The 11,924-nt window shown below is 38.3% G+C and overlaps 2 protein-coding genes across 10 annotated transcripts in view; one reads left to right on the top strand and one right to left on the bottom strand.

Moving 5' to 3' along the window:
• LOC106876069 (protein tumorous imaginal discs, mitochondrial) overlaps positions 1-4,172 on the top strand; it is a 20,313-nt gene extending 16,141 nt beyond the window's left edge. The window contains exons 12-13 of one of the 2 annotated variants that reach the window (XM_014924479.2): positions 2,561-2,722; positions 3,813-4,172. In XM_014924479.2, coding sequence (XP_014779965.1) covers positions 2,561-2,688 — 128 coding nt within the window. In that variant the 3' untranslated portion in view covers positions 2,689-2,722; positions 3,813-4,172. The remainder of the gene's footprint in view (positions 1-2,560; positions 2,723-3,812) is intronic. The other variant, XM_014924486.2, reaches the window with a different exon arrangement.
• Positions 4,173-4,992: 820 nt separating this feature from the next.
• Positions 4,993-11,924, bottom strand: part of LOC106876033 (polyadenylate-binding protein 4-like) — a 12,287-nt gene continuing 5,355 nt past the window's right edge. For 7 of the 8 annotated variants that reach the window (XM_014924416.2, XM_014924460.2, XM_014924452.2 and 4 more), the window contains exons 2-7: positions 11,286-11,381; positions 9,395-9,483; positions 8,906-9,012; positions 8,187-8,255; positions 6,616-6,751; positions 4,993-5,760 (exon numbers count right to left, since the gene is read on the bottom strand). In XM_014924416.2, coding sequence (XP_014779902.1) covers positions 5,670-5,760; positions 6,616-6,751; positions 8,187-8,255; positions 8,906-9,012; positions 9,395-9,483; positions 11,286-11,381 — 588 coding nt within the window. In that variant the 3' untranslated portion in view covers positions 4,993-5,669. The remainder of the gene's footprint in view (positions 5,761-6,615; positions 6,752-8,186; positions 8,256-8,905; positions 9,013-9,394; positions 9,484-11,285; positions 11,382-11,924) is intronic. The other variant, XM_052972509.1, reaches the window with a different exon arrangement.

The following is an 11,924-nucleotide window of genomic DNA, read 5'->3' as shown; positions in this document are numbered from 1 at the left end:
GTCTATACCCTTCAGTTAGACAAGCTTGTGGTCTATACCCTTCAGTTAGACAAGCTTGTGGTCTATACCCTTCAGTTAGACAAGCTTGTGGTCTATACCCTTCAGTTAGACAAGCTTGTGGTCTATACCCTTCAGTTTGATAAGTCTGTTTTCTAAACCATTCAGTTAAACAAGTCTGTTGTGTATACACTTTTTCACTGGATAGGTCTAAAACCTTTATATCTTTCTGTCAGTTAAGACCTTGGTACACAAGCCATTTAGACAACTCTGTGGACTATACCATTTAGTTTAACAAGTCTGTGGTCTTATATATCGTACATAGAGACATCTCTGGTCTGTATACCGTTTGGCTCAGTGTTTCTTACAGAGTAAGGATAAGAGACAGAAATTGCCATGCTTAATCAATCTTAAGCAAAATCATGACAAAAGAATTATATGGATACTTAGTTATTTGCTTTCTTTTTGCTTTTTTTCTCTTGTTAATGGTAAAAAAACAAAAATCTCTTTCTTTTTTAATGGTTGGGGATGGGCAAGTCTTTGGTCTAAATACCATTTTTTACAAACAAATTCTGTGATCTCTACACCATTTACAGAGACCATTTTGTAGTCTGTATATCATTCATACAGACAAGTATGTTGTATCAGAGCTTCATGGTTTATATATCGTTTACATATATATATATATATATATATATATATATATATATATATATATATATATATATATATATGTATAATCTTTGGTCTATATAACATTTATACGGACGCTTTTGTGATTGATATACCATTTAGATGGATAACTCTTTGGATTTTTAGACTTTCATTATGGTTGTCAATGAATTCATTTGTCTGTTGAGGGGATAATGAGAGAGAGGGGGTTCATTGCCAGATTCAGACCTTCCTATCTTGGAGTATAGCAATGATTTAGTCGTGTTAATGTTTGACTGACTTAAAACTGGGATTGCTTTAGTCAAGATTTGGTTTGCTTATCTCTGTGTGTGTGCGTGTGCATACACATGCATATATTATACATTTCACACTATTATATTGCAGTATCAGCCACACTATCGAATGTAACTTAGTGACCAGCAAAGTTATACATCACTGGTCACAATGCGCTTCAAATCATTTTCGTTTTCGAATGATGCCATCTCACTGGCTGGGTGAGCAGGCCAACATTCCTCCCCAAATTGGAAGGCTATTCCGTCACAGGATTATCCATTTACAGCTAACTGGACTGGAGTAACAGGAAATGAAGTGTTTCGCTTAAGAACACAACCTGCTGCTCAGTGCAGAAATCGAACCCATGATCTGGCGATCATAAGTGCAGTGCACTAGCCACTAGGCCACATGCTCTTACTTATTCTCACATAAAAACTGTTGATGTTAATACTTCACCAAACGAAGATCAAGTTACTGACCCATGTCAACCCTCCACCCTACTATGTGGTATGCCCAATACAACAAACTGATGTCACTGAATACTCTAGATTGCAGTTTGCCACCAAAATGGCAAAATGCACCCAACAAAGTATTATTGTTAAGCTGAAACTGTTGCTAATGTAAAAAGAAATGGAATGGTGAAACTATTTTTTTGTTTTCTGAAAAAGCAACATTTTTCAGAATGTGCTGTTTTCCAGGTGAGAGGTTATATGCGCACACACAGTTTTGCATAATAGCAACGTTATTGATGTAAATATGTATTATAATTTTGGATACTGAAATTAATAATATTACATGAAGAAGGTCATGAAACAGCTGTAATCATGTGGAAGTGACATGGAAAAAAAAAAAAAACTTATAAAATTGGTAGATGGAAACTGAAGATGCTCTTTGTATGTGTGATCCCCATCATCATCATTTAACATCCATTTTCCGTGTTGGCATGGGTTGGACAGTTTAACAGGAGCAAGCAAGGTCAGGAACCACACCAGATTCCATTGTCTGATTTGGTATGGCTTCTGCAGCTGGATGCCCTTCCTAATGCCAACCACTTTAGAATGTACTGGGTGCTTTTTACATGACCCCAGCACCATGAGAGAAAGAGTGAATGCCTTCATATTTCCCCTCGTCTTCACACGTTCTCCAACTGTAAACAGAAACCTCACTGTTCTTATCGACCGTATTGTTTGCTTGCAGTCCACCGCAAATATGTCCAAGCTTCTTGACATGTTGTACAACCTTTCTGAACAAAAGGCTGTGCAACATGTTCTTAATTGCAACCCTTTTCATGTTGCTTGTTATTCATTAGACTGGAAGGTTACTACCTTGCTTTGAAACAGGTGAGGGTTTGCATCAGGAAAGGCATCCAGATGTAGAAAACTCTACCCATGCAAGCATGGAAAAGTAGATGTTATGATCATCACACTCATTGTCTCAATAAATCAATCAGGTGTTCAATACTACCCCCACTTTCCCTTGCATGATTAGCACTTTGCAGTTTTTTTTTTAAATTTAAAAAAATTTTTTTATATATAGTCCTCCTCCCGTTACTAAACACGAACTTGTTCACATTAATACCAATAACATAAATAATTCTGTGCACTTCCTCTCTTTTCAGATAAGAAGGAAAACACAGAAAATATATCAGGAAAGGGATCAGCCCCTAAATCTAGTCCCTCATCTAATGACGATCATGATCATGATAATGGTTTTCTAGGCAAATTGAAACGTAAAATATTTGGTTAACTAGATGTTACCTAGCCTGACCTCCAGTACCCGGGTTCGTTTTCAACTTTCACCTTCAAACTTCATCTGTCTCTCTCTCTCCCTTTCTCTCTTGTTGCTTGTTAGCATTATCACTTGTCGGTAAAGGGGCCTTTCAGTCATTGCTTTGTGTTAGCCCTTGGCCCCTGTCACACCTCTTCAATAGCACCTAAAATTTTCCAGTATTTCATATAGAGACAGGTGTGACATAGGAAAAATAAACAGGGTTGTAGGTCAGGTTGAAATTAATTTGTGGGTATGTGTGCTTGTAGATGGCCCTATCCATGGTGATAGGGTGGGTATGTATAGTGAGATGGGTGTAAATATAGAGTATCAACTTTTGGAAAACTTAGTTTTTAACAAAGTGCAGTTCTTCATCGCACAAGCTTTACTATTTCCAATTTCATCTCCCAGTCACAGCTGCTTCCCTTCATTTACAGACATAACTAATGTCCTTGGAAAAAGCATGAACACCACATCATCATGTTCTTCATTAACCATGAATAATCATCCAGTCTCTTATGCAACATAGTGTACCTAGGACTTCATACTCCAGTGTTTCATTCATTATTTCTCTTGTTTAATCCCTGTTGAACCCTGACCATTCCATCCATGACAATCCTGTCTTTCATTAAGACAGTGAATCTAAAATCACACTAAATATCCGTTTTTAATCTAATTATATTTTTTTATTAAGGCAGCGAGCTGGCGCAATCGTTAGCATGCTGGGCAAAATGTTTTCGAGTTCAAATTCCGCCAAGGTCGACTTTGCCTTTCATCCTTTCGGGGGATGATTAAACAAGTACCAGTTATGCAGTGGGGTCGATGTAATAGACTTTTCTAACGTTTCTGCCAGCTCGCCGACTTATATGTCAGATTTCTGCTGGTATTGGTGGCCCATATGGAAGTTTACTAGTTCTCTCTCTCTTGTTTAGCACTTGTATCAGGTGGTCGATACCAAAGTGTTGTAGTTCGGGCTAAGTTAATTGAGGGTAACTTCAGTATTAGTGGGAGAATGGTGGTGTTACATAAGCCGGTGGGGGGTATTAATTATGCTGTGCATACAGTTTTTTTTTATTTTGTTTTTCTTTTCTTTTTTTCTGTAGGGTCCCGATCAATGTACGACGACGATGGTCTGGTTAGCCGCATTAGAGAGGTTCTCAGCAGCAACTCGCATGATGACGATAGTGAACCTATGAACAAGAAAGATGCTGTATGAAGAAGTGGAGGAAGATAATAATGAAGACAACTATTATTTAAAGACAATTTCATTTTTCAAACAAAATAGAAGAAAAAAACAAACTCTCCAAAACATCTTGTGCCCTATTAATTAGTATTTTGTCCGAGGCACCGAGGAGGAGGAGCAGCTGGTGGGGATGGAGTCAAACAAGAGATGACAGTAAGAGAGCTGTACTAATATTGTTATGTTAATAAAACACCTGACAACATTAAAATGTGATGGATAATTAATTGTTTTGTACTTTATAGTTGTCTATTTTGGGGGAGATTATTTTGATAAACCACTTAATCACATAGAGGGGACAAACAAGAACAAAAGAATTAAGTCGATTACATTAACCCCAGTGTATAACTGGTACTTATTTAATCGACCCCGAAAAGATGAAAGGCAAAGTGGATCGCAACAGAATTTGAACTTGGAACATAAAGACAGACGAAATACCACTAAATATTTCACCCGGCGTGCTAATGATTCTGCCAGCTCGCTGCTCAGAAAATATAGCTGCCAGAGTAAGAATGGAGTGGAAAAATTCCAGGAAACTTTTACTGATGCTGGTAAGGAAGAGATTCTGTTTGCAAATGAAAGGTAGATTGTATGACACCTCTGTACAAATTATGATATTCCATGGTTATGAAACACAACGTTTTGAATGTGGCACGTAAGTAAAGGGTGGAAAAAAAATTAGGCATGTTCCACAAGATATGTGAACAAGCACAACCTGAGTATTGGTAGAACTATCTGTGTAACGGGCAAGAGAGACGACTGAGCTGCTATGGACATGTGAAGTGTGTGAATGATGATAACTGGATAAAAAAATGTGTCAAGCAATCCCAGAGGAAGATGGAAATAAAAATGATGTAAGTTGACCTCAAGAGGCTCGACTGCATGAAGAGGTGACAAAGGAGCTCAGTAAATGGAAAGGTGTCTCCAATTCATGCTAGCATGTGTGGTTAGTAAACATCACATGATTAACTCCATTATGATCAACAACAAATGGATTAGAACTGACTCCATGCTGTCTTAGCTTAATGAAAATATAACACAGGTTTGGAATGAACAATATATTTATTACTATTTAACACAAAACTGGTCACTTTTGTGATGAAAATAGACTGGACTCAAGTTTTCGACAACCTTCTGGGTATCGTCACAATATAACAGTTTCTCCTGTGCAATTTCCACCACATTAAACAGTCACTAATCCTCACCATTATATGCCTATTTGCAATGAAGAACCTCACAGCCACGTCTAGCTTCAGCTTTCTCCCATCTCAATCTACTTCTGTAGGACATAATACTTACTACTGCAGATCATGCTACACTTGGTGAGCTTGTTTTCTGTGTCTCTGTTTTGGGGACAATGACTCAATCCATTATAGTCTCTCCATTCTCAGGAGTAAAAGGTCACTCTATAATATGTTCTCTCTTCTTGGAAGAACTGCTGTGTCTATCATATTCTCTCTGAAGTACAACAGATCAGATTTATGCTCTGTCTCCACATATGAACAATGGTTCAATCTGCTGATATTCTCTCTTCCTTCTTTGGAACAAAGAATCACTTTGTCATTCTCTCTTTTTAGGTTAATGAATCTATTATACTCTTTGTCCTCACAAAGAAAACCAATCAGTCTCTGAGACAATAGGACAATCTCAGTCTCTCTGCCCTCTCAAAGACAATAGGCCAATCTGTTATTTTCCACAGTTCCATTGTCATTTCTTTCCTTCATCTTGAACCATTAGCTGATGTTTGCATTTGAATCATCTTCAATTTCCGCGAGATTTCCTTCTGTTTTGAGAAAAATTCATTCCAGTATCTGTTGGAAGAAAATAGAAACAAAAATTAGACATCAAAAGAAAATAACTCTTTACTTATTACTTTACTTATGACCTTGGTTACTGAGTTTGACTTTACTTAGAACCTTAGTGAATTGCTTATGAAGTTACTATTTTACTGCATTATAACGACATGTACAATGATATTTAAATGATTTATACATCATAAATAACATTAATAGTCAGTTTTTAACTGTAACATCCAAGGTATTGGACTTTATCAATCTCAAAGAATGAATGGGAAAAAGGAAAAAAAGCATTCATGAGGAAGATTTGAACTCAGAATGTAAAAGAACTAAGAGCTGCAAAAACATTTAGCTTTTTACACGTGTGTGTGTCTGCCATTTGCACACTTTGGAACAAGGCCGGCATGTTTGTAGGAGCGGGGTAGGTCAGTTACACCAGCCCCAGTGATCAGCTGATATTTATTTAATTGACCCCGCAAGAAGATGAAAAGCAATGTAAACCCCAGCGGAATCTGAACTCAAAACATAAAGACCACTGAGCACTGCCCAGCATGCTAACCATTCTGCCAGCTCACTGCTCTATTGCACAATTCCATATTAGCACTAGATCTGGTGACCACAAGCATTCCACCCAATGAGAGTACCGCTACATGGTCGCTAGACCTGCTAGAAATAGCAGCCAAATATCCCTCAAATCCAACCCAACTTAAGCAAAAAGTAGTAAAAAAAAAAAAGACATGTTGCATAATGTAGTTGTAGATAATGTGCTTCAATAAAAGGAATGGTCAAAGCTGGAATGTCTTTATTGGCCTGGTGGATCAGAGCTGACCTGGGACTCAACAACATCAATTAGAGCTGTTTGGTTCTTACTTGTAGTCCATTGTGTCTGTAAGAATATCGGTCAGTTCCAAAGAAAAAGCACATTCTGAGGACGAGTGATGCGATTTCATCCATCTTTTAGAAGTAGCCTCCTCCAGAAGTTCATCAATTTCTCCATCTGTAGAAGCTGTAAACAACATATACATATATAATACAGTTTCTATATTTATGAGATGAGGAATTATTTACATTATTTACATTTGATGGATATTTGTCCTTATCTTGTTTGTTGTTAACACAATGTTTCGGCTGAAACATATTGTTAACATGTTTCACCTTCATCAGGTGTCTTGGGGAAGTTTTTAACCTGGATTCTCATTCCTAAGGTATTTTTCGATGATGATGATGTTGTTGTTGTTATTATTCAGGTCACTGCCTGGAATCGAACTCGGAATCTTGGGGTTAGTAGCCTGCGCTTTTAACCACTACACCATATGCCCGTGAGCATATGGCAGTGACCTGAATAATAATAATAATAATAACAACATCGAAAAATACCTTAGGAACGAGAACCCAGGTTCAAAATTTCCCCAAGACATCTGATGAAGGCTGGAGGGTATATCATCCGAAACGTGTTAACAAACAAGATGATGACATATATTTGTCAAATGTAAATAATGAACAATGTACATATATAAATATCTGTATTTGTGTGTGTGTGTGTGTGCGCACATTCATTTGTTTCTTCAATATCCATTTGTTCATCGTAGCAAAGCTTGAACAGGAATTGATTTTGAAGCAGGATTTTATGATTGGATATACATATTTACACACACACGTGCACACAGAGTTAGTGGTGCATGCGTTTGTTCATTCATATAGTGTCCATTTCCCACAATGCTCTTCCGTTGGTTATGTGTGCTTGATAAACAGCTGGCGAATAGCCACAAGAGGAGCAGCTGGCCATAGAATGCTGCATGAAGCAAGTACCTGTCCAACCCACAAATAAACAGACATTAAAGAAACAAACAAACAAATGTGCAGGAATGGCTGTGTGGTTAGTAGCTTGCTTACCAACCACATGGTTCCGGATTCAGTCCCACTGCGTGGCACCTTGGACAAGTGTCTTCTACTATAGCCTCAGGCCGACCAAAGCATTGTGTATGGATTTGGTAGGCGGAAACTGAAAGAAGCCCGTCGTATATATGTGTATGTGTTTGTCCCCCCCCCCCAGCATCGCTTGACAACCGACGCTGATGTGTTTACGTTCCCATAACTTAGCGGTTCGGCAAAAGGGACCAATAGAATAAGTACTAGGCTTCCAAAGAATAAGTCCTGGCATCGATTTGCTCGACTAAAGGCAGTGCTCCAGCATGGCCACAGTCAAAAGACTGAAACAAGTAAAAGAGTAAATGCATGAATGAATTCTTCACTGTCACTGCAATCATCATCATCATCATCAACAGCTTTACACATGCATCCAACTTAATCTTTAAAAATCCATCAACTTTTTCTTTTTTTTCTTCTTTGGTTTTATGTAAATACTGATTTGTAAAAACTTTAGAAAATATCTTCTTTTAAATTAAAACTTAAACAAAAGTAGTAAAACAAGAAAATCTTACCAAACTCTTCTTGAAGTTGTTTCCTAACGGTGCTGACCATTAATCTGGAAGACTCAGGGTTCACCGCTACTGCCAAAACAAGGAAGCCAAAAGTTTGTTATAACTGATAACAGTGGAACAGCAGAGCTAGTGTAACATCATCATCATCACTGAGCATCCGTTTTCCATGCTGGCATGGGTTGGACGGTTTGACCAGGGCTGGCAAGGCTGGAGGGCTGCACCAGACTCATCAGCATAGTGGAGTGCATATAATTTTTTAAAAGCTTTTGAAAGCAATGCTACATTATGACAGCAGACCAAATAAAACAATAAAAGATTCATCATCATTGTCATCATTTAACATCTGCCTTCTATGCTGGCATGGGTTGGACAGTTTCACAGAAGCTGGTATGCCAAGGAAGTGTACCAAAATTTGTTGTCTGCTCTGGAATGGTTTCTACAGCTGGACACCCTTCCAAACACCAACCATTTTACAGAGTGTGGTAGGTGCTTTTTTTTTTTGTGGTGCCAGCACCAGTAGGGGGTCACCATATTAACTAGCAATACAAAGACCCCTCAATTGACAGGTGAGGAGAGTAGTATTGAGGGAGGTGGCTTTGTGTCAGTTTATGAGAAGGTTAAAAAGTATAAAAGAGGGAGAGAGATAGTTGTCTTGCTAAGAGGATGAAAAAGGAAAGAGAAGAAAGGGGATAGATGCGTAAAGGTGTTTGAATATTTACCTGATGGTTTCGCATGAGAGACAAGCAATTTTTGTCCATTCAGCGTTTTTCCCGTTACAAACTTCACTGCATGGTTGGCTGATGCTTGGCTCTTAAATCTGACAAAACTGTCAAATAAAACAATTAGAAGAGTCTGGTGTTGATATCCTTGTCATCTTGGGGACAGGGTAGTAGCACAGACACTGTAAAACTATAATAAACTACACTGTTTACTTCCACATTCTCATTACATATATATCTTGGGACTTGCCATTGATCAACCTTGTTAATCAAGATTTATATAATACATAATCAACTAACCCTATACTACAAACATGTTTCAACAGCAACGATTAGTAACCACTGCAACCCTACATATATATACCCTCTCAACCAATCTATGCTCTATATCAATATGGATCAATTTGTACCATTTGTCCAACATTTGCTAACAAACCTCAATAAATACATAAAGTTCCCCATCCTTTAAGTAAAGAACGTTTCTCTCACCCAAATGTGTAATTCTGTTCCACCACTCTTTCACTGATATAGATTTCAAAAATATCATCGTAGGCCGAGAAGATATCTGCAACTTGACTCTGAAATAAAGATAACAACAGTTTTTACAATAAAACACAATATCTAATCTATCCAAACGTCCATGACAAACTATTCTTAATAGTAGGAAGAGCATCCAACTGTAAAAACTATGCCAAAAGAGTGGAGCTTGGTGCAGTCTCCGGCCTGGCCAACTCCTGTTAAACCATCTGACCGATGTCAGCAGGGAAGACAAACATCATGATGATGACAACAATGGTGATGACAATGATGAGGAGGATAACAATTTTTCAGGCTACTAATCTTAGGTTTTGTAATGAAAGAACTTTTGGTTTGGTGATCATTCACCAAAATTCCACTAAATGGAATATCAGAACCATTGCAAAAAAGTAAAAAAAACCCATTCTACTGGCTGTTCTCACTGTTGCTGGGCACCTCATGTGAGACAATCAAAAGAAATGACCCTGTTCCCATGACTCAAGGGCTTGCTGACTAGCATTTTCGCTCAGCCACATAGCATGTGTAATGGCTGACATATCAATGTGTCCTCTACCCCTGTTCGATGCTTTTGACAAGGAAAAACTCCATGAATCAAATAACGAATGAATTAACTGTTGCTAAAATTTCTGAGATAAAACAATATTTTGAACAGTATTAATTTATTCCCTTTGAAAATTATCAGAAAGGATTTGAAAATGATTTAATCCACCGTACTCACCTGATCTTGCCCCCACTGACTACCACATCTTCCAGGATTTACAGTCAAATAAGATAGTTCAACTTATACACCAAGACAAATTTGGAAGACCAAAAACTGCATGCGAAACGCAGCAGGATTTGGGAAGATCACAGCAATGTTTGAATGTTTACATTATGTACTACATCAGTTTGTATGCTATGTGGTAATAAGCTTGCTTCCCAATCCCGTGGTTCCAGGTTCAGTCCCACTGCATGGCACCTTGGACAAGTGTCTTCTACTATAGCCTCGGGTCGACCAAAGCCTTGTGAATGGATTTGGTTGATGAAGACTAAAAGAAGCCTGTCGTGTATGTATGTGTGGCACATAAAAAACACAACTTGATTGTGGCCATTGCCAGTACCGCCGGACTGGCCCTCATGCCAGTGGCACGTAAAAAGCACCCACTACACTCTCGGAGTGGTTGGTGTTAGGAAGGGCATCCAGCTGTAGAAACTCTGCCAAATCAGATTGGAGCCTGGTGTAGCCATCTGGTTCACCAGTCCTCAATCAAATCGTCCAACCCATGCTAGCATGGAAAGCGGACATTAAATGATGATGATGATGATATATGACAGGCTTCTTTCAGTTTCTGTCTACCAAATCCACTCACAAGACTTTGGTCGGCCTGAGGCTATAGTAGAAGACACTTGCTCAAGGTGCCATGCAGTGGGACTGAACCAGGAACCACGGGATTGGGAAGCAAGCTTCTTACCACCCAGCCACTCCTGCACATTGGATATTTTAGATTTGCAACTAAATACTGAATCTAACTCCCTTAATGATTATCAAGAAATTAACTCGTGTCTCGATACACCCTGTTGATTTGATGTGCTTACTACTACGTGTGTGATTTACCATCAAGGAATGAATTGTGATGTTTATTAAGAAAACATTTCCTTCTGATATTTCTTATATCCACATACACTGAAATCTGAAACCTTCTTACATACACATTATCCTAGCCTATTTGGTGTCATCTTTCCAATCTTGTTACAGATACATTCGACTAAGAACTCAAGGCGGTGCCCCAGTATGGCCACAGTCTAATGACTGAAATAAGTAAAAGAAAAAGATAATAGAAAACAAATGTGTTCAAATAAATACCTTGGTTACAGAAACTGGTAAATATTTAATATGGCAGGAAAACACTTGATTAGGTTTGGAGTTCATCATAATTTTGTCGTTTGCTGCTAATACACTCTACAAAAGAGAAATGGTTAGGTACAAAGAGTTGCCAAGATGTGAAGTGAGGGTAGTTCTAAAGGACACTATACTGTAAGAGACTCGTGTAAAGAATAAAGCATGTATAACAGTTGGCTAAAACATATTGCTATAATAATTTTGGTCAAATCAGTTTGTAACATAACTTCCAGTTTGGTTTGCAACTTTCCCTCACACACACACTCTCTCTTCAGTAAATACGTATGTGGTTATACATGTAGACATATACATACATATATCTGTGTATATATATATATATATATATATATATCATCATCATCGTTTAATGTCCGCTTTCCATGCTAGCATGGGTTGGACGATTTGACTGAGGACTGGTGCAACCAGATGGCTACACCAGGCTCCAATCTAATTTGGCAGAGTTTCTACAGCTGGATGCCCTTCCTAACGCCAACCACTCAGAGAGTGTAGTGGGTGCTTTTACGTGTCACCCGCACAAAAACGGCCACGCTCGAAATGGTGTCTTTTATGTGCCACCCGCACAAGAGCCAGTCCAGGGGCACT

This window comes from Octopus bimaculoides, chromosome 13 (genome assembly GCF_001194135.2).
Source record: "Octopus bimaculoides isolate UCB-OBI-ISO-001 chromosome 13, ASM119413v2, whole genome shotgun sequence".
Taxonomy (NCBI): Eukaryota; Metazoa; Mollusca; class Cephalopoda; order Octopoda; family Octopodidae; genus Octopus; species Octopus bimaculoides.
Note: the sequence above shows the minus strand (reverse complement) of the source record. Positions and strands in the feature narration are given on the sequence as shown.